We start from the raw sequence: 27,414 nt of genomic DNA on the forward strand, positions 1-27,414 counted from the left end.
ATTTCCCTTTGCTTTATATATGAAATGGAAAACAACTAATATCCATTAAATGAAAATAAGTTATATAGCTATTTTGTAAAATATAGTCTTGGCATGAAAAATAAAGTTGTGACAAAATTGTGTTTGTATCGGTCTTTGTTATGCTATCTGATAACTACTTTACATCTCTGTTCTCATCTGTGTACTCTGTGACACACAGGGGTGTCTCCAGGGGGGGGGCTGAAAACTGATCATTATCCTCTAGAAGAGATATAACGGGCTCTGTTTGAAAGCTGGAAACCAAATCCATTGTTGCCAACCATGTCATGCTAGCATGCAAATGGTTTCTATGGGTACCTACAAGTGCCTTCTTGCAGACATTTCCACTCCATGCTAATCCCATGCAGTTTGGGCTCATACAGGTTTTATTTTGTGCCAATGTGTGTTTGAACATTTGTGCAAACTGGGCTCCATAAACAGTGTTGGAACTGCATGAACTGGGACTGTCTGAGGCTGAGGGACATTTCCGTCATGTGGTAACGTTATCAGCCCCCTCGTGCACACACCTCTGCTTATGTGAGGTCACAAAAACAGGAGCACACGTGCGCTGATGATATTACCACATGGCTCTGCTCTGGCACGAGCGACCGTTAGACTCCGCCCACGTGTTGTGGTTCCGCGGTCACGTGACCAGAATAAGTTCTGAGAGAACCAGAAACACCCCGTCCGGTCGCTGCGTCTCATAAACGACTTGTTACATCTTATTCGAGACAGACACCTAAATCACCTCTGAAGCCGAGGATATTATTTTGAAAGTCCAAAGCGGAAGGTGTTTCTGTAGTAACGGTAGTTACGGGTTGACGCCGACCGGGGATGAACCGTCTCTCTCTTTCACGGTAACTAAAGATGGAATCACAAGAAACCCTGTCCGGTCAGGTAGTCGGTGTTGAGCAGGACGTGACACCGACCCCCGTGGATGTGGACGCGGCAGTGTTGCTGCTGGGAGCGGGAGTCACCGCGGTCACACACCCGCTGCTCTACGTGAAGCTGCTAATACAGGTAACGTTAGCTGGTGTGGGTTAGCTAGCGTTAGCTAACAGCAACCGTAATATGGTAACGTTATCAAAACGCCGCTGCTGCGCTGTTTCCATGTAACGTTACTCCTTAGCGACCGACGGCAGCCGGCTCGCTGGTCGTTACCGTCCACCCACCGTCCACCCACCGTCCTTTCCCACTCAGAAGAGCCCCACTGCAGTCAGGGTGTTCTTCCGGTAACAGGAGGTGCAGTACGGCAAAGAACCGCTCCTCGTCCGGTGCAGTGAGGTTTAGAAACATTAATATAACGTTAGATAATTGTTCATTTGCAAATATGTCAAACATGTTCTCAGTTATGACTGTCTCTTTCTAGAGTTGGGTAAGCTGCAGGAACTGAGAATCACATTCCAGCTCAAGTTTAATGATATTGTAAGTGAGTGCATTATAACAGATATATACTTCTCCCTGTTTAAATGTCCTCAGATGTTCTCAGAGGGCTGAGGTCAGGTGACTGCAGGGAAATCCATTTCCTTCAACATCAAACCGTTGTGGAAGAGCTTTGATGGTTAGAGGACTCGCCCTGTTGGAAAAGGCTTCATCAGCAATACTTAAAAGTCCATTAAACCATTTCGACTATTAGTCCATTCCAAAACAGTCCCACAGAGAAACACTGGCTGAGATGTGATAGCCATGTTGAGTGGTTATGGCTGATGTGTTTGTGTGTAAAATACTGAATGAAAAAAAGGAATTAATAAAGTAAATCCTCTTTTTCAAATTGTGATTTTGGGTTTATAAATAAAAATTTTCTTGACTTGCCTATTTGAGGTATGCCTAGGTCAGACTACATAATATATATATATATATATATATATGTATGTGTTATATATATATATATATATATATATATATATATATATATATATATGTATATATATATATATATATGTTATATATATATATATGTATATATATATATATGTGTATATATATATATATGTGTTATATATATATATATTTATATATATATATATATGTATATATATGTTATATATATATATGTATATATATATATATTATATATATTATATATATATATATGTATATATATATATATTATATATATTATATATATGTATATTATATATTATATATATATATATATATATATATATATATATATATATATATATATATATATATATATATATATATGTATTATATATATATATGTATTATATATATATATGTATGTATATATATATATATATGTATTATATATATATATGTATGTATATATATATATATATATATATATATATATATATATATATATATATATATATATATATATATATATATATATATATAAAGTGTGTGTGTGGAAAGGGAAAGGATTGTCCTGTGATAGATATAGTATATATTGAAAGAATACAGCATCTGTGAAGCCTAACAACGTCCTGATACAATATATGGCCTTGCTTACAGTATCACAATATACATTGAATCGTAACCCCTGTTTCCTTGTAGTGCCGTATTCTTGCCAATACAAATATAACCCAATCATTCCCATAAAGCCGAGAGGTCTAACCTCAGTCACTGTTGTTTCCAGGTGGGTCACGAACCTCTTCCTCCAACTGTGGGCTCAACTATGTTTGGACGTAGAGTCTTATACCTGCCTGGCTTCTTCTCCTATGGTGAGTGAGTTGTGAATAATCAATGTCTCCCCGTTTTACTGGACATACTTAGAGAGCAGTTAACAGGAAGTGAATTTGTTTTCAGCACAGCACATTGTGAAAGTTGATGGAAAGAGAGGACTCTTCCGTGGCCTCTCACCTCGTATCATGTCCAGTGCCATCTCCACTGTGGTCAGGAGCAAGGTTAAACAGGTAAGCAAGGACTGAGAGTAAAAATGAATAGCAAAGTTATTTGCTATTAATATGAAGACTGATGCCAATATGTTTTTGAAACATTTTGTATTTAGCAGTCATTGACCCATTTGATTGGCGGGAAATTCAATTATTGCTTAGCTTTAATCCTTAACTGTAGATATTATGTCACAGTAAAAAATATCAGTTACTCACCTGTTACAGACTTGAATTATGAAGAAGTCAGAGAAGTATAGGTCTTTTTGGAGGGGGGGGGGGCGATTGACATGCCTTGTAATTCATCTTCAATGAGAGGTGAGCGGGCAGGTAGGGAGGCACAGACAATCTGACAGGTGAAGCGCCTGTCAGCTATCCAGAGAATGACACGGTTGTCTGAGTCGTCTCATGCACACGTCTGTCTGCTGTCGGAGTTGATTTTTTTCTTGAACTTTTTCCTACAACTACGATGGATGAGAGACTGATCCTTGCTGCTTGTTTGTTTCCTGAACTAACAGGAGGGCAGAGCATCGGCGCAAGACTGGATACATCAGGTGGCTTCAGTTCAAGTAATTTTAGTTCTTTATTCAGCAGGTGGAGCTTCTATCCAAGAGAGATGACAAGCAGACTTCACTCAGGAAAGTGGTCCAAGAGGTGAGAGGTGCTCCTGAATAACATGGAAACTGAAATCTGTGGCAACATTGGTGACTTCTTTCATTTTAAGTCTAACTGGACAGTATAATTAAAATGTCTCCTTATACTTAATGCAACTTTCTGTTGGGGAGTTTCTGTTTAAATATGGATGACTGTCAGATTTGCGTTTTGCCAATATTAGATTTATTTAGAGCAAAATGCCTGTACAGCTTCCATTGTTGAATGGAAAAAATATGTTTATATTCCTCAAAGTAAGCTGCCAAGAAAAGCATTGTTTCAGTATCAGAACTGAAACACAGGTAGGAGGTAGAAAATTAAAAAAGATACCCTGCTCTACTCAGGACACATCCTGTACAATCCCTTTTCAATTCAATACAATTCAATTTTATTTGTATAGCGCCAATTCATAACAGAAGTTATCTCAGGACACTTTTCAAATAGAGCAGGTCTAGACTGAACTCTTTATAACATTAATTACAGAGACCCAACAGTACCACCATGAGCAAGCACTTGGCGACAAGGGCAAGGAAAAACTGCCTGTTAAAAGGCAGAAACCTAGGACAGATCCTCCGGCTCTAGGTGGGTGGTCGTCTGTCTCGACCAGTTGGGGTGAGAGACAGAGAGACAGACAGACAGACAGACAGACAGACAGACAGGTGCACAGCAACAACAGTATTGGCAATGGCAGTCAAGCAGGACCATGGCAGGAGGCTCCACCAGGATCCATGAGAACCTGCGAGATGAGAAAGCACAAGAACTCTGGGGAAGAAGTGAAGTTAGTAACATGCATTAATGGGACATGAATGAGTGCAGAAAGAGGGAGGAAGAGAGGAGCTCAGTGCACCATGGGAAATCCCCCAATAGTCTAGGCCTATAGCAGCATAACTAAGGGATGGTTCAGGACTCACCTGATCCAGCCCTAACTATAAGCTTTATCAAAGAGGAACGTCTTAAGCCTACTCTTAAATGTGGTGAGGGTGTCTGCCTCCCGAACCACAACTGGAAGCTGGTTCCACAGGAGAGGAGCTTGGTAACTGAAGGCTCTGGCTCCTGTTCTACTTTTAGAGACTATAGGAACCACAAGTAGCCCAGCATTCAGAGAACGTAGTGTTATAGTGGGGTAATAGGGTACTATGAGCTCTTTAAGATATGAAGGGGCCTGACCATGAAGAGCTTTATAGGTGAGGAGGAGGATTTTAAATTCAATTCTACATTTTTTTCATTGCTTTGCTTTGGAACAAATCTTTATACTTAATACCAGGTTGTCTCTTTGAATTGTTTCCTCTCTCCAGACCTCACATGAGATGATCATCCAGTGTCTGTCCAGAGTAGCCACTCATCCTTTTCATGGTATGTCCTCATTAAAGGTGCAATATGTAAGATTATTTGTTCACAATATTCAACAGTTTTGATTTTATGGCAAAGAAGTCAGCATGCTAATCAGATAGCCCCGTCCCGTCCTGCCTCGTAATACCTCTTTTACCTCAAGAGTCCATAGTGAGTCACTCTAGGGTCCAGTCTTCCCTCAGTTTTCTTGCTGGTTTTATTTTCTGGCGCCCCTGGGCTGACACCGCAGTTACCCCATGCTCAGGCCTCTGGAGGGGGGGCTGCTGACTGATGCCCAACCTCCCTCTCGCTCCTCTCCCACTTCACACCTCACCTGTCCCTGCCTGAACCTGCAGTGCCTTCATTGTCCCTGTAGTCAGTCCCAGTCCAAGCACAGTAATAGGATGGTAGCTGCAAGGTTGCAAGGTTAACTGAGCTAAATAGCTAACAGCAGCTACAGTTAGCAGTTACTGTGGCGATATGCTGCCCCCTATTTGTTCGTGGTATGAATTCAATAACTGGCCAGTTCCTACATATTGCCCCTTTTTAAGGTTGTCAAAGTGTATTTCACCATTAAAAGTGTCTTTGATTATGTGGCTATATTCTGGAAGCTTCCACCTCATCTACAAAAGCAAGTTCACAACCCAAACTAGGGCTACAGCTAATTATTTTCATTATTGATTGGTTGGGAAGTTGTTTTTTCAATTGATCCTTTCGTGTATAAAATGTTAAAATACTGTGAAAAATACCCATCACAAATTTTCCAAGGTAATGTCTTCAAATGTCTTGTTTTGTCCGACCAACTAAGACCCAAAGATATTCAGTTCAACAGTGACATAAAACATTGGAGAAACTGAAACAGTAACAGTTTTTTATCATTGAACGATTAAACATCCATCTTTTTGTGCTACCTACAATATGTGCTATGCTGTCACTCCCTTTAAAGCTGGTATTAAGTGGAATGTAATGTCATAAGAGCCAAAAGGTACACTGGTTGATTACCTGTTTTGTTTTCCATTGGCAGTTATGTCAGTGCGGTGTATGGCCCAGTTTGTTGGCAGAGAGGTCAAGTACAGGTAAGACTTTGTATAATTCTGCAGATATGCCACAATATTTCCTTTTAAAACCTTTGAAAACATGGCAAAGGAATACTTGTAACTAAGTCTCAGTCCTATGATAATGGTATATCGCCATAGTAACAGCAAGGTTTATGCTGAACTGCTCCAGAGGTTCCAGGTTATGCATGGGATAGGCACTGTCTGTTGGAAAATGACATCACCATTCACAGAAGATTCTGTGTGTTAATTACTAACTGCTTGGAGCAATTTTATTATCAGCCTACAACAGACAGATTAAAGTATCAAAAGCCATATGAATACATCTAAGCAACACATATAATATACGGTAATGCACAAATGTAATAGTAGTCGGATTTAAATTAATTTGCACTTTCACAGTCAGAGATTTTTTGCCAGCTGTTCTTTCTGCAGCAGGCAGCAGGAACTGTGTTGCTTTGAGCTTGGATTAAGTGTTCAACTTCTTTGTATTTGTGTAATATTATAGTTTGCTCTTCATCTGTAAAATATGCCGCTGTGCTGCGACTTTCCATCTTTGTGATTGGTCATATGCTACAAACACTGCCCTGTTTACGTGAACACACTGATTGGGAAACTGTAGGTTGACTTACTGAGTTGATAACTACATCATGTGACCACTTGGTGAGTGAGAGAGAGAGAGAGAGAGAGAGAGAGAGAGAGAAAAACTTTATTGTCCACAATGTGGAAATTTGTCTTCGGTTTATAAAAAACATAAAAAACTTTTACAGAACTACAACTCACGAAAGATAAAAACATTCATGAATGGCAAATGTATTTATGGCAAAATGCTGGGCCTGAAATATTTTAAAAAGGGGGGTTTACATCAAAATCTTAACTTTAACAATGTCTCCATTGTCATTTAAGCAACAACAACATCCTAACTTGTAAAAGGACTGATGTGTAGATATCACAGATATAGCATATCAGAATATATGTTGGTGGATAAGTAAGAAGAACTTTCCGCCTACTTCAAACCAGTGAGAGAGCACAACACAAATACAGACCTCTGTCATGTAAAATAACTCTAAATATTTAAAGTTCAGCAGATAATACCCATACTCAGAAGCTGTTCAAAGATCAGTTTTCAGGGCTGTTAAAATTTCGATAAGAGCCAAACATTTTGACTGCAGACATTCTGCACGTGTTAATGGAGTCTGTGTCACCTTTGCAGCGGGATGTTCAGTTGTATTATGAAGATTTTTAAGGAGGAAGGAGTTGCTGGATTCTATGTGTGAGTCATACTTCTACTTTCACTGTTCATTAGTACAATTCTTCTGACTCATTCACCTTGACCTTTGCCCTCCATCAGCCTGAGCAGTGTTTTGTGTGTTTGCAGTGGTCTCGTACCCCATGTGGTGGGAGAGGTTCTCTTCCTGTGGTGTTGTAACCTCCTGGCTCACTTTATTAACACCTACGCTGTAGATGAAAGTGTAAGTCCATCACCTTTTTGGATGGTAGTATAAGAAAAAAAACAAGCTATGACAATCAATATCATTTCATATTAACACAATCATTTATTTACAGATAACACGATTGTATAAATAAGCATGTATAAATATAAATAAATAGTGCAAAAAGTCTAAGATTGAACCGTTCACATTTAAAACAAGATAGTCTCTGCCTGCTCTGGGTCATACTGGATCATGTCTTTATTAACAGTATTGAGCCAAATAATTTGGATGCAGTTCTAACCATTTTCTATGGCTTCCAGCTGTAGTCAGGCTGGGAAACTATAACACAGAAAGTTCTGTTTTAATTAGTTTTATTTTGTGTGTCAATGTAAACACTTCCTCCATGTTAACGCGTTGTCTTGATGAGTTCAGTATAATGTAGATTTCTGCAGCACTAATCCACTGCGCTGCTCTGAGGGAAAATCATGCAGTTTGTTGTGCTGCAGTTGTCCTCGAGTTTGCAGCTACAGTCTGAGGTAAATGCAGCCAAACGTGCACTTAAATTAAAAGTAAGAAAGAAAGATACTGACTTGTGATCAGATACTGTGATCATTCATAAACAGCCCAATTGCTAAATTTTTCTTTCTAAAAGTTGTTTTCAAATAATACATTAGCCTACAATGAGCCTGTAAATCCAATTTACACATCCAAACTGCAGTTTACACCTGGTCTTCAGAGGCAGAGGATTTTCCAGAACTGACAGTCACAACTTGCATGACTTCAGGAACTCCAGTGGAAGACACATTCTAACATGTCTCGTCCGCCTGGTGTGTCTGTTGGATAAATACATAAACAATATATATCTTTGCCTATGAGTAAAAGTGAGCCTGACTTTCTCTCATAGAAATACTTTTTTTCATTCACTAATTATTTCACTAATCTCCAATCAATGGAATTACTGGGTAGGATTAAGTGAATCATTAGTTAACTAGGAAAGGGGGGGTGTGGACCGAGGTTCTGACCGTGGCTTACTCAACTGTTATTGGAGCACAAAGCAAAAAGGAGTGGGACTTAGGAAGGGTCAGTTAAAGCCTTCCAGCAGATCAAATGGCATACTTCTCTCTATTCCTGGTAGGCTTTTAATTTGAAACATACACAGGAAGTGTTGAGTTTTATTGATGGTATCTTAATTAAAACGGTAGTAAAAACAACTGTAAATGATCAGGGAATGAAAACAGTGTTAGTGTTACAAAGTAAGTGTTTTCACAGAGTGCTGAGTAATGGACATTATACTGAGTCTACCATGTGAGGTGTTTTTAATAGTACAGCTAGTTCCTCTTCCCCTCAGTGTTTTTTACCTGCTCTTTATCAGTGAGCAGCCTTTTTATTTGAGACTCATGTTACTACACCTCCAGTGTTTATTTGAGAATTGATGATGGATTCAGAAGTATCACAGGATAATGGAGGTGTACAGATGTTTCAGTTTGTCAAGTTGCTGTTCTGGATAGCGAGGTGATCTCAGCTTAATCCATTTCAAAAGTTATACCAGGGAGTTATAAAGTATTACAGGTGCTATCAAGCCATTACCTATAGGAAGATTACATTTCCTGTAGTTGAATTGAACTTAACTGATTATATTTAATTAAATGTCCTGTTACATGAGCACTACATTTTGACGTCTCTGCTTGTATTTGTGTTGCAGTTCAGTCAGGCCTCAGCAGTCAGAAGCTACACTAAGTTTGTGATGGGCGTAAGTTCAACATTCAAGCTGTTATTGGAAATGTTTCTCATAGGCAGCTTTACTCCATAGTAACGGAGTGTTTTTTTTTTTTCTTTCTAGATTGCAGTTAGTGTTCTAACATATCCATTCATGCTGGTGGCTGATCTCATGGCTGTCAACAACTGTGGGTGAGTCATTCTTTAAAACAGTACATTCACTAATTAATAATCAGGAACATTTTCACTGCGAGCTGTTCGTATACATGATTGATTTCACATATAGTCAGTACATTCAGCGTGGCAGCTCGTACCTAAAAGCAAACATTTAGACCTTCAGGTTGGAAATACGATTTGCAGGAAATAAGGATGAATAAATAAAGTATGACAGATCCAAATGATACATGTTCCTTTAGGGCTTCTTGCATGTCTTTACTCCCAGCTCCAGTCCTGGTGCTTCAGTCTGACTGGCTGTGCTCTGTGTTGTCAGGCTGGCTGCAGGTCTTCCTCCCCACTCTCCCATCTTTAGGTCATGGGTGCACTGCTGGAACCACCTGAGCCACAAGGTACAGTTAACTCCACCGCTCTCCTCCTCTTCCACACTGGAGCAAACACAGTGACACAACAGGAAAGAGCCACAGTGTTTTCCAACCTGAACCTTTGTTTACGTGCGTGAGCCCGTTAGTGGCTGTCTGTCTGCAGTGTGTGCGAGCCAGAGAAGCAGTAGTAAACAGAAGGTTGGTTTCTGCCTGCAACGTTCCAAATTGGTTTACACTACAGGCAAAAGCATTGTTACTTTCATGCACCGGCCAATTTAGATATTTTGGGCTATTTGGCTTCCATAATTAATCAACTGGGGAGGTCTCATGCTGATATCTGTCTATCTGTCTATCTATCTATCTATCTATCTATCTATCTATCTATAGTGAATTTTACAATTCATATCTCTAAAGGCCATTTTCTCACACTCTGAGCTAGCTAGGGTTGGGCGGTATGTTAAAAGCTTAATTGCCTTGTGAACTCAACTTCAAACACACTTCATTCAAACTTGTCAAACGAAATAAAACTCACCAAACCAACTCAGGTGACTAACCATCTAACAGAGTTAGATGTGAAGATATTCTGGCTCTACAGCTGTTTTTCCGCTCAGTGTGTGTGTGTGTACTGTGTCGCTGAGTAGCGGCTCTTTCTTTGGAAGCAGACCATCAAATTAGCAAAATGACCAAAAAACGATGGAATCACCCATTTACCCAATTACCCAACCCTAATCTGAGCCAGGAACCTCCACTTCAGTAGCACTTACCTGCACCAAACCTTCCAGTTGTATCTATATTCTGAAGCTTTGTACAGAGGGCTTTGTTCATATATCATTCTTAGCCTGATTTATATTAGATTTATTTTTGCACATTTCGCCTGCACACATCATGTACAGACAGGCGTTGTTCACAGTAAAGTCATTCCAGTGTGTGGCGGTTCATTCTTTTTGACTGTTATTGTCATTTCTGGAGGGAGGATGTCAAAAAGAGAATACTGATAAATCTACGGAGTTAAACATAGAGTTCAGAACAACCCCTGTCCTGATTCCAATCACTTCCTTTAGTATGACCAGTTTCTTTATAAGATTGTGTCTGACCGATATATTGGTCAGCTGATATAATCGGCCTATCACAGACATATTGGTATTGGTTTTGGTATAGATATCCTTAACGCGCCAATGTGTTTTTTCCCTGATGTATACAATGCAGAAGAAAATACTTGTGGTAATATATTGGGGTCACTGCAGAGTTTGTCCAGCAGAGTGCGCTGTGATTACAACACTGTGGCAAGCAGCACAGAGTGAGAGAGAAGCAGCTGTTCGCAGTGTGGTTGAGTATGTATAATATACATACTCGACCACACTGCGACATATTATGTCAAATTACTGAACATGTTAGAGAATATTTAACGTAAATACTTTATTATACTGTATAAAGTTATTTGTATAAGAAAGCAGCTTTCCAAGTAGCTTTGCCACATCAGTGAAAAAGTCTGGGTTTTTTTTAAATTCCTGGTAAAAAATTCCCACTGCTGGCTGCCGTATAAGTAATCAGTGAATCTTTCCCCTTCTAAAATCTGTATTGGTCTCAAAAATCCCATATGGGTGCTGCTCATATTGTGGACTGAAGTTGTCCATTGTCCACAGCATTTAAAGTCAGTATGTGTCCCCTCCTGTTAGGGCCACCTCTTCAGAGGATCCAGCTTCTTTTTCCGCCGGGTGCCTGTGACCTCCCTGCCCTCCACGAGGACTGACTTTGCCAGCTAGGGGGTGTTCTTCCTCCTCCCGCTCACAGACATCGTCCAAAGACACGGCCTTGGTCAGCCTCTGCTGCCGCCATCCACACATTGCAGGAGCAGCAGAGAGGCAGTTCACAGAGCGCTGACGAACTTTTCTTTACAGGAGCTTTACTTCAGATCAGTAGGGGGAGGATACAGGTGGTCGGATTCATTCAGCAGTTCCAAACAGTTCAGAAACTATGGTCCAGGGTTTTGTTGACTGTGGTGGTCAAACATTATGATGCTCCAACATGGGCTCATGGGCACCGCAGTAATTAATGCTGTCACACAAACCAAACCAGAGAAATGCCCTGATCTCTATGCAGAAAACATTTCCAACTGACAGCCATAACACATATTCCTGAGTTTAACACAATTCACTACAAATCACAAGTCAGTCCCTCCAGGATTTCACAGGCTTTTTTGCAAATGTTGGAGCCTAAAATGCTGATTGATTGATTTCACTGCAGATTTTCTAAAAAAACTGCAATGCACATTAGGCAATTTTTCTGCAATGAGAAAGTAGTTAAAATTGCACAAATAGTTGTCTCTAGTGAGAATAAAATCGCATGGTTTTACATGGTGAAACTCAACTACAATGATTGGTCAAATTTGCAGAAAAGTAGCGGCAACTGGACTGAACTGTAGTCACGCAGAGTTCACGAGGGTCGGTTTAACTGTGTTAATTGTTGCAATTGCAACTTCCTGGAGGGACTGAAGTAAAGTTAAAAGGTCCAGTGTGTAACATTTAGAAGGATCTATTGTCAGAAATGGAATATAATATTCATATCTATGTTTTCATTACACATCTCTTACATTCTTGAAACAGGAGGGTGAGGCGAGGGGTTTGTAATCCGCAACTACACTACTAGACTATGTCACTGTAATTAGTGGTAATTACAGGAAAACAAAACATTGAATTTTCTTTAAAGGGGAACTTTGCTGATTTTCAACCAGCTTTGTATCATTGCAGTGTGGGTAGTATATGCAAGTGAACAATGTTTAACTTCCTTCATGTTGCCTGCACGTAGAGTTCCCTGATCATTTGTGATGAAGATTATCTTGCTGAACAAAACAGTATCGTAAGTATTGTGGGTCAAACTACAAAACTGACAGTGCCTGACAGCACTCTTGCATTTCAACATTTTGAAAAGGAAAGTAGTGTTGTAGTGTTTCTACAGTTACATGGTGTCCCTTTAAACTCTCCTTTCAAATATTGACCTTCAGTAGGAAAAAGAAAGCAACCAGCAGCCTCACCCACTGCTCTGATACACAAATATTACAATAATATTAGCAAAGTAAGTCTAAATCTTTCATGTATTTGTAATACCTAATCCTCCTCCAAGCCTGTTATTACCAGTCACCCGTCACCCACCAGTGACTGTCCTCCATTTACCAGTAAGTGTTATTTATATGAAGCCACTTCAGCTCTGAAGCTGCATGAAGTTCGGACTGAACAGGACACATTGTATCTGAAGGTTTGTCGTTTCTTTGCCAAAACAGTGTCTGTGTTTCTGTTTATGGAAACAATCTGTGTGTCCGGTTTTGCTGACTAACAAAAAATATATATTTTTTAATTTAAAGAATGATTTAAAAAATGTGAACACATGGGGGAAAAAAACGATGTATATAGAATATAGAAATGCATGGAAAATCGCCATGGCTACAATGTAAAGTCTTACATATAGGAAATATGTACATGTAGGAGTTATGTATAGTAGCATGTCTTGAATTTTAATTTTATACCCTGAAGTTTTAAGAATTTTCTTTTTGATGTTTTAAAAAAATATATATATTTTTGTGCTCAAATGTTTTTTCATTCCATCATACACAACCTGTTACATTTAAATCATTCCCCAGAGGACTGATTAAAAGCCATACATGTGTGTTACTCCCTCATGTGACTGAAAAGTGAATGATGTTCATATTTTGACTCGTTTATTCTCCCTCAGTCCTTATGACAATAACATCTTTGCTACTCCCCAGTGGCCAGTCTGTGGTAAAGATCTGGGCACTGCTTTCTAATAAGAGTTGAGGTATGTGTGTCTGAGTCTGTACTTTACGTTTGGCCCTGTGACAAACAAACTCAAGTTATATTGAAATTGTAACTATGAACTTTTCATGTTAAACATGATACTGAGTTCTGGCGTGGCAGCAATAGGCTTCCGTAATTCAAAGCAGTGGGCTTATTAAATTATTAAAATGCCGAGCAAAGAACCCCAGGAGGTCAACAGTTGGACTGTCTTCCAACAGTTCCTGCTATTTTTACCATCTTGAGACAACACCAACATCCTAATGAAGGCACTTAGCTACCATTCACTCAAATGTTGTGAAGGAGGACACAACACAGTAAGTGCAGAGTAATTCATTGTCAAATAGCAGAGAACAATACAACAGCCACACGCTACAAAGAGAACAGTGGTTTAAATAATGTACACCCACCTTCCCAGAACCCCTCACTTCTCACTCTCAGATCACATGTGGTACATGATGACACAAGCAGAGCACACACACACATCTGACCCTCTTGTAGAAAACATACAGGCCTTCAAGCAATCCAACATTGCATTGTTTTTACTGAGCATGATCACATCCTCACCCACAGTCTGAAGCATACCTCTCTCTCACTCTCTCACTCACACACACTCACACAAAGTGGCATTATCAACAAGTCATTCCATGTATTCTATTGCTTTAAGCTGACTCATCTGCAGTTTGGTAAAAGCATGCCAAGCCTAAGCATTCCAATAACAGACAGTGTGTTTAAAATGGTGACCCCTGCCATAGAAAAAAAAAGCTCCACCGCGTGCTTTTATAAAATGTGTTACTTCATCTACACACTACCTGAATGCACTAAGTTTTATATTACAGACAATAGGAAAAACTTTCAGACTATATATATATATATATATATATATATATATATATATATGGATGGAAGCCCATTCCTGCCAGAAAAAAAAATGTTAAAGATAGGAGATGCTTTTTTAAGTTGTAATTAAAAAATACTAAGTTACTTTTAAGTGAAACTTGAAGTCGTAATTGTACAATAATGTCAATTTCGACCTCAAATCTCAAAATATGGTCTTACCATATGTTTTGAGTTGGCTGGTCAATATTAATGACATACATCCAAATTTTAGTATGGCATAGTAAGACAAGATTACCAAACATAAGAAATTTTTTTAAACCAAAATGACAACATACAATTTGACTTTAAAAATTTAAGTAAAAACTCCAATAAATAAATCCAAATTCTGAGTCAACATAATTAAAACTCACTTTGGTACCGTGTTCCAATTTTCAATCTTACTTCGCTCTTTCTTTATCGTTTCTGAGGGAAATGGGCTTCCACAGTTATACCTCGTGCCAGGACGATTAAAAATTAACAAACTTGCATGGTCCAGGCGACATTCACACGAACAGCATTTTGGAATTATTGTGGCAAAAAATTATTTTCTCTGTGACTCCATAAAACATTTACATTCATTAGAAATGACAGCATTTTGGATATTGTGTTCACTGGAAGATGTTTAGCCCTGTGCTTTTAAATTTATAAAAGTAACTCCACACTGGACTTGTTCAGAGGACAAGCTCTGCTGCATTGTGGAGTTATTCTGTAAGATGTTAAGTGTCTCTTGAAACAAAACAGAACATACCAAACCAAAAACCATACACAAAAAAAATATATACATACATACACACACACACCCACACCCACACACACACCTGACAAAAGCAATGCTATAAGTTTCCCTCCAGCTGATATCAACTTCAAACATCCTGACCTCAGAAATCAACCACCACACTATTACACATCAAAATATACTTTAAAAAAATAACTTCTCATAAAGTTCATCAACCAAACCAATCCAATGTCTTGTGAATACAATACCCGAAGCAGAGGTGGCGATCTAAACAAGAAACTGCAACAGAACTGGAGCAAAGGCCTGAAGGCAGAGCAGTGACAGCGGTAAATTCCCACACCGTTTACAGCACAGTTTTATCTACATGTCCAGAACATGTGAGCACAACATCTTTTATTCCCACAAGGCTATACATGTGTGAGAGTCTCCTTAACACTCTGAAATCTGAAACAACTCAACTGCAACGCATCCTTCCAGAGACAGAGTCCCCGTTACTCTGGGTAATTTAGATGAACCATTTTCTACTCAAGGTTGTTCTGCTGCATTACAATAATACAACAAGCTAAACAGTGAGATTCTGAGAGCCAATGAGTTGAATGGGCTGACTTGTAGGTTGCAGTTTGGTTTCAGCAGTACATCATTACTGCAGTAATCCATCTATTATGTAGACTATTTAATAGGCTGATCAGTCTACAAGAATTGACCCATCCTAAGTCCCGCCTCTTTTTACTCTGTGATCCAATGACAGTTGAGAAAGCCTCAGTCAGAACCTTAGTCACTTTTTTCTTTTCCAGATATGCTATGTGCTAGGCTAATCTATGTTGAAAAGACGAGCATATTTTGAAGATGGTTAAAAGATAAAAGCGATATAGTCACAACTAGCTAGCTAATCTGCATCAATCGTTAGCTAGTCTGAAAGCTAATTGTTACCAAAATGCTAGCTAACTAGCTAGCTATGTAAGAAAAACAAGTTCTTTTCATCAATCGGTAGTTAGCTAGAGTTTTGCTGACATTAGCTAACTTAAGATGCGACTATTTACACCGGTAAGTGTCGCTTTTATCTTTTAACCATCTCCAAAATGTGCTTGTCTTTTCAACATAGATGTCTCTAGCACATAGCATATCTCAGTCCAGGAAAGGACAAAGTTCAGACTGAGATCTGTTATTGGAGCACAGACCAAAAAGGGGCGGGACTTAAAACATTTCAATTGCATTAGTTGAAGTTTCGATGGGAAGACGTACTGTTTCATGCTGATTAGAGCTGTTCTGATACAATTATTTCCCGTTGATACCAAGAACTCTTCCGATACATGTGCATTAAAAATGAGATACATAGTATCTTATTTTTTAACAAGCGTATACTACTAAGCCTGTATGACTGCGACCACTGTTGCATGGACTGACCCAGGTTAAACCCAGTAGGGCGGGTCATGACTTAAAAATGCAAATGGGGCACCCGTGGGAGTAGAAGGTCCTGTTTTGGGGCAGATAAAATAAGTGGTATCTGATCAGTGCACAGACATGCGTACTCACTGATACCAGATATTTTAGGCAGTGTCAAGGGAATTTATGATTTTAGTATCTGTATCAGAACAACTCTAATGATGATCTTCAGATTTCCCACCCTTATGACACTAAAAGTCTGAGTGTGCAACATGTTCTTGGCATTTAAATAATCAAATGTAGACATTTGTGGGGTAATGGTGACTTCGGCTTTGAGATAGCGCCTTCACTTCCCTGTCAAACTCGTGTGGCCACAAGTATACTTTTCCAGTCCAAACGCACAAACTACTGAGCTGTAGGCCTGACTGTACTGGAGTTGGATTAAACATCATATAAGGTGCTAAATGTATCTGAACGTAGGTGGGTCATTGTGAAAATGTAACAACACTCAACAAAATGCACCATTCTCATATATTTACGCTTTTCAACAAGCAAATCTTGCAAATATCAATCTATAAAACTACAATTCTAAGTTATGTGACGTGACAGAGATCAAGCAGAAACATCATTCAGTTCAGTCTTTGGTTAGGTCATGTGAAGAAGCCAGCAGCACTTTAGAGAAGCCTCATAGTGAGCTCTTGTAGGAAAATGACAAGAAACATTTGGACAGAATCCCTGAAGAGCACCTGATTCACTGTGGAAAGTGGCGACTTAATGCAATGTTTGAGTTGATAAGTCAACATGAAACGGTAAATGCAGTGGATGCCCTGGTTTGGAAGGAGAAGAGCCCTTGGTAGGTCCAACAGACTGATGCTGGTTTATAGACAGGGAATGTAAATGGTGCTGGTATAAGGACTAAAGACATCCCACTGCATCCACTGGTGGAAAAGGGAAGTGGAGAGAATCACAATCTCTGGAATCCCAGTTCAGTCTTCACATGTGAGTAGGAAGTAGAAAGGTACCCTCAGAAGCGCCAGAAAAAGTGAAGACCTGCAGAAATGAAGGCAGCAGTTCCTATGGTGGAAAGCAACGGACGAAATGGAGCCCCTTTATTATTTGCAGAGTCCTGTGTGACAAGAATCCTTGTCACTCAGGTAACAGAGAACCGACAGAGTTCTCCTTTCAGGGCTGAAGTTCCTCAGACAACAGGGGGTTGGACGACTCATTCAGGTTTCATGGTGGTGTTGGTTATAAAAGCCTGACTGAAGGTGTTCATCTCTTGCCTGACTTCATGTAGGACGGTATCGCTCCTCGAGCGGTCAGGCCTTCGAAGCGTTTGTAGGTGTAGTTGATGAAGACCCAGTCCTTGTTCTTCAGGTCGACCTCGGTCTGGTTAGACACCGGGGCAACTGGACAATGGGGGGCAGAAAGAGCAGGAGGGTTTTTAATCATTTCAAGACAGCACAGCACACATGAAATGTATTCACCAGAAAGAGGCAGCGTACCTGTTGGTGTGAGGATATCTGAATCAGGGAACTCATCAAAGTTTGAGGTGTCGTCAATGCTTTTGATCTCTATGGGAATGGCAGCAGGTCTCTCTCTGGAGAACAGGTCAGTGAAGGTAGGGAAAAATAAAAAAAGAGTTGGAAAGGTCGCCAGAGTCAAATCTTGCCTTTGTCACCCAGCTTCTGAAGTTCTCAATCTCAGCCGGCTGTTAGCCCGGCTTTCGTAAAAGAGGTGGTCCACCACTGTTGCTCAGTACTTTTCAGATTTAGTTGGACAATCAGTAATCAATAGCTTTCTTTATCTGTATGGTCATGTTAAACTGTCAGGGTTTCAGTAAGATCTCTTGCATTATCATGTGCCAGTTCTCTATGTGTTGGATTGTGCCTCTGTACAGGGGAAGTATAATTTAAATACCACATTGGTTGTCTGCCCCAGCTGTATTTTTAATACAGTACAACCACAGTCTGATCTGTTGGCCACTGGAGCAGTTGTCAGTTACATCTACACGCTATTATCAAATGCATTTTTAAATATGTTTTGTTGCACGCTGAGTGCAATAAACACAAAAATCTGGAGCGTTCTCATTCTGTTAAATTGTTTAAATTATTAAATTATAACAATTCACAAAAATTGGGGAATTCACATCTAAAATATTAATTATCTAAGACCAAGGAAAGGTTTCAAATGCCTCACAGTAACAATTGTTTAACACAAACATATGATAACAGTGCCCACCTGATATGGTCGTAGTCCACCCCCTCAAAGAAAGGATTGGACTTGATCTCCTCCACACCTACAGCACCGATCCTGTGCTCCTCCTCACAGCAGAACCTGTTCCCAACACATGTTCACGTTACATCATACACATTCAACAACTCAGTACAAACCATGTTGTGTTAGGTGCTATTAGATGACTGATATTAGTGACTGTAGCATCAGTTACTATGGTACAAGCGAGAGTGCTGCAGGATGAACTGAGGTGTGTTCCTACCTGAGGATGAGGTCTTTGGCCTTCTCTGATATAGGCACTTCTGGAGGAAAGGTCAGCGTCTCCCGCCAGTTCATCACTTTCCTGTACGTCTCCTGAGGCGTCTCTGAGCAGAACGGAGGGTAACCTGCGGACGGCAAGGACAGCAAAAAAGACCATTGTTTAGAACACATCTGGCCTGGCTTGGCCTGGTCAAACACCCCTGAAGCTAAATACACTGGATGCGGTTCCATCATGTCGGAGTAATTTACCTATCAGCATCTCATACATGATGACACCCAGGCTCCACCAATCGCAGAGCTTGTTGTATCCATTTTGCATGAAGACCTCTGGAGCGATGTAGTCTGGAGTTCCCACTGTGGAGAAAGCCTGACAGAAAGGGAGCAACAGAAAGAAAGTTAGAGGCAGTTTGCTGTGAGATGACAGTAACACTGCTACCGACACCTTTTCAGTGCATACTAAAAAAGTATCAAGGTGTAAACCTGTGATAGTGACATTTTATTTGAACGTGTGCTGTATGCGTTCATATGTTCCATTCATAATGTCCACAATCAGGGATGAAAGGCTGGCTCTTGTCTGTCAATGTGTAATCACGTCTGTGTTCAGACCTACCAGCTGCCTCCTGTTCCTCTTCCAGGTCTCTGCTTTCCTCTTGGAGTTCATGTTCTGGAAGGCTGTGGAGACAGAACAGCTCAGTATTAAAAGCTGAATACTGATGCATTAAACCCCCCAAATATTACATACAGGCTAACCAGTGTGGCATCATTCCTGCTTTAGTTTAGCCAGAATTGTTTTTTACAGGGAATAAATACAATTAAAGATTGGTGTTTTAATTAAATGAATCATAAAACATGGACAGATTGGAGTGGCTGCATGCAAGTTATGGTGGGAATAAATGGAAGGGGTTGCCTTACTTTGCTTACTGAGGTCACTGGGCAGGCTGTGGTTCAGGTTCTTGTAGAACTCAGTACGGTGAGCCCTCTTCAGCCCTGTGCACAGACCAAAGTCAGACAGCTTCACATGACCCTGGAAACACAAAATACACCATAATAAGCACTGGAGCTGGGGTCACAACACCCAAGGCTGAGAAACTGCTCTATAATAGTCTACTTAAAAATGGAAAGTTGGCCATGACTCACCCTGGAGTCCAGCAGCAGGTTGTCTGGTTTGATGTCTCTGTGAATGAAGCCCAGCTGGTGAATGGAGTCGATGGCCAGCACCGTCTCTGCTATGTAGAACTGAGTAGCCTCTTCTGTTAGCGTGTCCTTCTTCATCAGCAGGGTCATCATGTCTCCTGCACCACAACAGCACAAACCACAGTTACACTGGCACTTATGTCCCTGATGGTTTAGGAACGCTGGGGGCTAGGATAAAGATCTCTTCTGGTTAGAAGTAAGTGATGTGATGGGTTCTGGTCTCCCCACAGTATTGTGTAATAGGGTCATACCTCCAGGCAGGAACTCCATGATGAGGTAGAGGTTCATCTTATCCTGGAAGCTGTAGAACATTTTGACCACCCACAGGCTATCTGCCTCTACCAGAATGTCCCGCTCAGCTCGGATATGACCAACCTAACAAAACAAGACACACGCGGGTTCAGAGATGTCCAACAGACACAACAGAAGCATTCCAGCGTGTGCATTCTGCTGCCTCACCTGTTCTTTCTCCAGCATGTCGGCTTTGCGAAGGATCTTCATGGCGTAGACGTGACCAGTGTCTTTCTTCTGCACCAGACGAACCTGGGGGCAAACACAACAACCCTTATACCAATCTGACAGAGACTTGATCTAGGGTTGGGCGACTGGACAAATATATTGGCTATGTCGGTTATTTTTTGTCCTTTTATTTAGCTCATTTAGTGGTCTGCCTCCAAATAACGAGAGCCGCTGCTTAGCGACAGACACTCATTCAGCAGCGCAGTACACACACTGAGCCGAAGGCCGAGTGAGAGGAAAAACAGCTGGAGAGCCAGAATCTCTTCACATCTAACTCTGTGAATTGAGGGTTTATTTCCACCTGTTTGACAACAGGGAATACAGTTAGGAGGTGATTTACAGTGGCCCCAACCAAGACTCAGAGGGTTTTTATTTAAATAACTTCACAAACATTCATGTCTTTCATAGAAGATAAAGGCTTCGATTAGTTTTGTATAAGAATTCAAAATTAACTCTATTGTGGCCCGATAATTTAGCAGCTGTGATTTAATTATCAGTATAATTCATAATATAAATTTTTCATTATGGGCTGATAATTTATCTGTCCCGATAATTATCATTCATCCCTTAAAACTGTCATATCAAATCAAAAAAAGGTGTATTTCAACTGATACGTGGTGGATTTTGGTGGAGGGGCAGACAGGGAGGCAGAGCTTCTCTGTCTCTTTCTCTCTGTCTCTGTCTCTCTCTTCTCTCTCTCTCTCTCTCTCTCTCTCTCTCTCTCTCTCTCTCTCTCTTTTCTCTCTTGCTTTTCTCTCTCTTTGCTCTTATTGTCTGTCTCTCTATCGTTCTACTCCTAGTGTGTAATCTTTGTTAAAAACACTCTTGGGATAACAATGGCACATGGGAATCATGTTCCAAGTATTTATGTAAAAGGTTTTTACCTCTCCAAAAGCTCCCCGGCCAATCACCTTCAGGGACTCAAAGTCCTCCAGACCCAGTCGAGTGCGTTTCAGGCGCAGGAACTCTGTCTCTTTCCTTGCGTGTTGAGAACGACGCATACGTTTCTGCACAGCACAGACACCACTTTTAAAATAACACATTCATAACTGCATGTTTCCAAAGCAATAACTAAAAATCACTATTTTACACTTCTTAAGGATCTTGTGATGGCAGTGTAATGAGAGTTCTGTCACGTGTGTGAGTGACTTTAGCTCAAACACATTATTATTATTATTATTATTATTATAAATGCTTACTGTCCACTCAAAGGAAATAAACACAAACTGATTCAGCAGATCTAAAAACAGTGTGAGTTCTCCCATTCTGCCACAAAGCATGCTGGGAAAACACTGCGGGTGTGTGATTGTCTCTCACCTCTTCATCAGCCAAACCCTCCTGATCCATCACTTTCTCCAGCTTCTGCTGCCTGAAAAGACGATCTGAGCATTAGAATTTGTTTTAAAGCCACAAAGTAGTGTACCACATCCCACCAAAGCAGCTATGTTGGCAAGACCAATCTTCATCAGGTATACTCAGCATAAAACCAATAAGGTCTCTATTTACACTGTTGACAACACCAACATATATCCACTCCATTTTTTACAATGTTGACAATGGGAATATAAAGATATATCGCGATACAGACGTAAAGATTCTAATAGGGGAGATGAAAAATGAGTCAAGATATCAAGACAGTTACATTGTTACAGAAAAGAATGCTTATTTTTGCAGTTTATAGCCTACCCCAGAAATAGAAAAGGATTCTATAATTTAACAAAACTTTTTTTAAATAAAAAAGGGAAAAATTTTTTTTCTCTTTTTTTTAAAAAAAAAAAAAAAAAAAAATTTTTAAAAAAAAAAAAAAAAAAATTTTTTAAAAATAGTTATTTTATTTTTAATTCCTCCTTTTTAAAAAAAAAAAAAAAAAAAAACATTTCTCTAAAAAAAAAAGGTTTTTTTTTTTTTTTTTTTTTTTTTTTTTTTTTTTTTTTTTTTTTATTGATTAATTAACCAAAGGGATGCAATCAAATACTACCATTCTTCTCAGGCTCAGGTGGCTTAACACTGCAAACGTGTTGCCACATCTGTAATAACATGTAACACAGATGTTTCTTATAGTAAAAACATACACACTGTGTAGAAATAGTAGTAAGCTTCTTTGATTTGATACACATAAAAAAACAGAGATGCTGGTGAGCCTCAAACCCACATGGTGAACCATGCATTTGTGTACTGTTAAACCCAAATCAGGGGATTGAATTCTGCATTTTTCGATTTTATTTTATTTTTTAAATCACCCAGCCTCTATACTAAACCAAATCAGGAGTAAACTCTGATGTAGCTTGTCACAACAGGAAGTGACCTTGCCTCAGTTACATTTTGACATAAGCCACACTCGCTGATGAAACACAAACATGTGAAAAAAATATAATGTTTAATATATTTGTGTGTGTATCACGTTATAAGTAGAAGCATTAATCATTTTTCACTTTCACAAATATTAAATTGGTACTATGTTTTAGCCTAGTATAACAACATCATGAACATCAAAAATCTGTGCTGCAAATACTACAAACTTGTGGATGTTACCTCATCTCTCTCTCCTCGTGCTGGGCGATGAGGTTACTGTAAAAGTTCTCCAGGGTCACTTTGGCCATTGTGACCCGCTCCTTGGTGTGGTTACTCATGGAGGAGCACGAGCTCTGGCCAGTCATTGCCATGCTTTACCTGCCAAGACACACAGTGGATGAAGTGAGCACAGTGCAATACAGCCCCTGTCAGTGCATGCTGCTGGAAATACACACAATCAGACTGCTGCCACATAGCGGAGAAGAAACACTGTACCACTGAGGAGTACACGGTATTAAAACATAACTTGTTGTAATGCTAAAGTCAGACATTACAAAACTGAGCTGAGCTCTAAAAAAAATGGAACTATGAAAGGAGATGACTACTGGCCCAGAAAAAGGGGAAGGAAAGCTGCTGGTTCTGTTGCCAGAGCAGCAGCATTGTGAAAGAGCAGTGAAGAAGAAGAAGAAGAAGAAGAAGAAGAAGAAGAAGAAGAAGAAGAAGAAGAAATTATGGGGAAATCTGATTTGTGCAAATCCTTACAGATAGGAGTTTTTATGCAAGCTGAGCTTCATTAGGTTTCTAGACTTAAAGCTGCAGTAGGCTTTATCATTTAATTAGAATTCTGATCGAAGTGTGCACACACCCCTTTGTATTTAGGCTTTTGTAAAACTGGTCCCAGTCTGAATCAAACAACCAATCAGAGTTAGGTTGCACATAATTAGCCAATCATAGCGACTCTGTACAAACAAGGGCCATCCAAGTTCTATGTGTCTTGGTTCTTGCTCTCTGCTAGGCTCACTCAGAAGTTGTGTCAAGAGCTATGGCAATTTGTGATACATTTCCAATACCTCCTTTGCCTACAGCGGTGTATTGTATGAAAAAGCCAAAAGAAGGAAGAACATGGAGGAGAAGAGCGAGAAAAAGAAAGCGCTAAATAGAAACAGAGATCAGATAAGGTCAACGTCGGAGCGGAGTTATACGAGGCAGCTGAGAGAGGCTTTGCATTGTGTATGTTCAAGCTGCCTCCTGCAGTTTTAATGCAAATGTAAGGGTTGTACAACAACAGAATCATATCAGAATCCTTCAAATACAGCCCTGCTCACCATTATTGGCACCCCTTCATTTTTTGCATAACCTCTACAATATCTTCAGAAATAAATAGAAATGTACCAAATTTATATCAGGATCTTTTAATTGGAGGTCCAAAGTAATTTAACAAAATTGTTTTTTCAACTGACATATTGTAATTTCAAAGAAGAAACAGGAAAAACAGCATGTGCAGCAATAATGGCACCCCTCTTTAATATTTGGTTGCACACCCGTTGGCAGTGATGACAGCTTCCAAACGTTTCTTGTAGCCATCTATAAGCTTCTTGCACTTCTCAGCTGGTATTTTCTCCCACTCTCTTTGCAAATTTTTTTTTTTTTTTGCAGGTTTCTTTTCCCCAATGGCAGATTTCAGCTCATACCAAAGATTTTCAATCAGATTGAGATCAGGACTCACTGCTGGCCATTTTAAAACACTCCATTTTTTCCTTTTCAACCATTCCTGCATGCTTTTGGATGCGTGCTTTGGGTCTTTGTCTTGCTGGAGGACCCATGATCTTCAACTCAAACCAAGTTGTCTTACACTGGGTAGGACTTTTCGCTCTAAAATCTCTTGATAATTCTCTGATTTCATGATTCCTGTGATACGGTCAAGGCCTCCAGTACCAGATGCAGCAAAGCAGCCCAACAGCATTATGGATCCTCCACCATGCTTAACTGTTGGTAGGGTGTTCTTTTCCTTTAGGCTTCATTGCACCGTCTGTAAACAAACTGTTGGTGTGCATTGCCAAAAAGCTCTATTTTTGTTTCATCTGTCCACAGAACATTTTCCCAGAAGGATTGTGGTTTGTCCAGGTACTCTTTGGCAAAGATTAGTCTTTCCTTTTTATGTCTTTTCCTCAGCAATGGTGTCTTCCTTGGCCTTCGCCCATGAAGCCCTGTTTGGTTTAGTGTGCGGCGTATGGTACTTGTTGAAACCATGACCCCAGACTGTTCCAGGTTGACCTTCAGGTCTTTGGATGTTTGACATGGTGTTTTGTCCACCATTCGCACCAACCTTCCAAGACTTCTCTCATCAATTTTTCTCTTCCCCCTACATCCAGGGAGGTTCTTGACAGTTCCATGCTTGGGAAACTTCTTAATAACATTACGCACTGTTGAAACAGGGATACCAAGGTCTTTGGAGATGGCCTTATACCCTTTGGAGGTCTTGTGTTTGCTAATTATCGCACTTCTGATGTCCTCAGACAGCTCCTTTGTCTTCACCATTGTGACAAAGGAACAGGGGATAACAGATGGCTTTTTAAAACACGGAAGTCATCATTCATTGGCTAATTCATGTCACATGGGCACAGACAATTTATCACAGGTGATTCTCATTTGTGATCACAATGTGTTTCCATACTGATTTACAGCAAAGGGTGCCAATACCAGTGACACAGCAAGCTTTAAGTTTTTCTATTTTTTCCTCCCATTGTTTATTGTTTTAAGTTGTTGTTTATCATTTGTTCTTTTGTATCAAACACGAGTTCTCTATAGAACAGAAATGTTTCACTTGATTCATTTTTTTCAGAAGATATTCCACATTATGTACTTAAACTTAATGGGTGCCAATAATGGTGAGCAGGACTGTAAATGTATCACATGGCTTCATTCATTTTGTAGACTATAAATACTGCAATGATGAATGGTTTCATTCATGCAGTTAGCATGAAATCTAAAGGTTTTTATTAAAGGTTAGGTTTAGATTTTTACTTGCCTACATTGAAAAGCTATTTGATGCTGTAATAACTCAACTGACCCTGTCATTTTTTAACTTTGTTCTGCAGTCTGTATGTTTATCTGGCAGCATTCGTTGCAGACTTGGGTTGTGTCTTTAGTGTTGGAGAATTGTTAACCTCGTAAGACTGCTCACTGTAAAGTGACTTTGGTGCTTGTTCAGACATAGGACATGAGGATTTTAAGTTAGATATTAACTTGCTCAAAAATCTCTGTGGTGGTGGTGGTCAGAGTTTGGCCCACCTAAACCGCAGATCATTAAAGCAATCACACTTCAATGAACAGTTTCAGGTTACTATGAAATGTTGACCTCGCCATATAAAATAGTCCAGCCATCGTTTGCATTAGTTCACGAACTGTCAAGTAAGTTTTTGGTATGATACAAAACCGTTCAAACACAGCCTTTAATGGCCTGAAAGTGCCTGTCAATGACAGTAAAGCCAACTGTAAAACGTGTAGGAATTACACGTAGAAGGGGAAACACTGATAATAATAGAATGTGTGTTCCGCGTTACGTGTGATGTGGCCTTAAGTTACATTTGTACAGAATTTAAACGAGAGCTCACCGCGACGTCCTCCGTAAAAACACAAAGACGACTTACAGATATGGAGGCTATTGACCAAACGTGAAAGGTGAAGTTATCTAGTTGTGATCAGAGAGACGGACCCAGCCAGTGTCAACAACACGGAGCTACCGAAGTTGTTAGTTTCGGTTGCATCGCAGCCATACGTGCCATCAACTACCCGAAGAGCAAAGGATTATGAACAGAGAGTAATTTAACTCAGCACTTAACACTCTTTAATGTAACCTCGGTTCAATTATAGTTTATCATTTTAAGTTGGTTTAGTTTCCGTTAGGCTAAAACCTCATAAACATATGCTTTAACCTGCTAACATTAGTTAGCTAGCAAGTTAGCTATTAAAGTTCCTGCATGCGTCAAGTCAGGCAGAGACAGCATGAGGAACACTGAACGCTTCCTTCAAAATACAACTATCACGTTTCTAGGAAAGACAGGTTCATGCCTTTCTCGTCATTCCCAACTTTATTTTGAAAATTGGAACCGGAAATTCTCGACTTTAATTTTTATGAACTCGACAACTTGAAGTTAACAGCTAAGGGAAAGTTAGCTAGTAAACGTTAGCTACTTATCTGCTAAAATAGCTCGAGTCGTTTGTATTGAAATAGAGCACCATACGCCAGAGGGCGTTCACAATTCATTTAGTAGGATAATTAACTAAAGAAAACGTTCAACATATTATCTTCTAGATCTTTCATTCTCTATTTTTCTTCTTGTTCTTTGTTCACTTACCTTGGTCGAAGGTGCGGTATCTGCCGTCTCTTCCTCTGCTTTGCCGAGCCTTGCGTCACCATCAATTTGAACTCAGCCATGACACCTAGTGGTCAGTATAGACTGGGGAAAGTTTCAAATAAGGTGTGAAGTGTCTGAAAAACCTTGTTCTT

At 39.8% G+C, this 27,414-nt stretch overlaps 2 protein-coding genes across 10 annotated transcripts; one reads left to right on the forward strand and one right to left on the reverse strand.

Moving 5' to 3' along the window:
- Nucleotides 1-657: 657 nt before the first annotated feature.
- LOC127378002 (mitochondrial carrier homolog 1) lies at nt 658-13,264 on the forward strand. Of its 9 annotated transcripts, none has more exons than XM_051426406.1 (13): nt 901-1,302; nt 1,388-1,579; nt 2,624-2,708; nt 2,794-2,900; nt 3,468-3,530; nt 4,823-4,880; nt 5,881-5,932; nt 7,125-7,184; nt 7,290-7,383; nt 9,047-9,094; nt 9,185-9,252; nt 9,551-9,626; nt 11,276-13,264. In XM_051426406.1, exons 2-13 carry the CDS (start codon nt 1,577-1,579, stop codon nt 11,360-11,362), a joined length of 801 nt encoding a protein of 266 aa, XP_051282366.1. In that variant the 5' UTR covers nt 901-1,302; nt 1,388-1,576; the 3' UTR covers nt 11,363-13,264. The 9 variants fall into 9 exon arrangements, 8 of the variants coding, with proteins under 8 accessions (XP_051282363.1, XP_051282362.1, XP_051282366.1 ...); XM_051426408.1 differs by having other exon boundaries at nt 1,388-1,443; nt 2,799-2,900; XM_051426407.1 differs by having other exon boundaries at nt 931-1,038; nt 1,498-1,579.
- A 458-nt stretch (nt 13,265-13,722) lies between these two features.
- stk38a (serine/threonine kinase 38a) lies at nt 13,723-27,355 on the reverse strand. The gene is made up of 14 exons (XM_051426392.1): nt 27,263-27,355; nt 23,145-23,282; nt 21,930-21,981; nt 21,497-21,619; nt 20,553-20,636; nt 20,345-20,468; nt 20,037-20,191; nt 19,812-19,923; nt 19,510-19,571; nt 19,149-19,266; nt 18,901-19,024; nt 18,645-18,740; nt 17,909-18,003; nt 13,723-17,812 (listed from the first exon to the last, which is right to left on the reverse strand). Exons 2-14 carry the CDS (start codon nt 23,273-23,275, stop codon nt 17,676-17,678), a joined length of 1,413 nt encoding a protein of 470 aa, XP_051282352.1. The 5' UTR covers nt 23,276-23,282; nt 27,263-27,355; the 3' UTR covers nt 13,723-17,675.
- Between the last annotated feature and the right edge of the window lie 59 nt (nt 27,356-27,414).

The sequence above is a fragment of the Dicentrarchus labrax genome, unplaced genomic scaffold (assembly GCF_905237075.1).
Source record: "Dicentrarchus labrax unplaced genomic scaffold, dlabrax2021, whole genome shotgun sequence".
NCBI classification, from domain to species: domain Eukaryota; kingdom Metazoa; phylum Chordata; class Actinopteri; family Moronidae; genus Dicentrarchus; species Dicentrarchus labrax.

Excerpts from the sequence above, each read along its gene's own strand:
- stk38a (XM_051426392.1), bottom strand. The coding sequence starts at position 23,275 with ATGGCAATGACTGGCCAGAGCTCGTGCTCCTCCATGAGTAACCACACC. Across the intron at positions 19,025-19,148 it reads CATGTATGAGATGCTGATAG|GTTACCCTCCGTTCTGCTCA; the intron begins GTAAATTACTCC and ends TGCCGTCCGCAG. Across the intron at positions 18,004-18,644 it reads GTGGACTACGACCATATCAG|AGAGAGACCTGCTGCCATTC; the intron begins GTGGGCACTGTT and ends CCTGTTCTCCAG.
- LOC127378002 (XM_051426402.1), top strand. The coding sequence starts at position 886 with ATGGAATCACAAGAAACCCTGTCCGGTCAGGTAGTCGGTGTTGAGCAG. Across the intron at positions 7,185-7,289 it reads GGAGTTGCTGGATTCTATGT|TGGTCTCGTACCCCATGTGG; the intron begins GTGAGTCATACT and ends GTGTGTTTGCAG. Across the intron at positions 9,627-11,275 it reads GGAACCACCTGAGCCACAAG|GGCCACCTCTTCAGAGGATC; the intron begins GTACAGTTAACT and ends CCCTCCTGTTAG.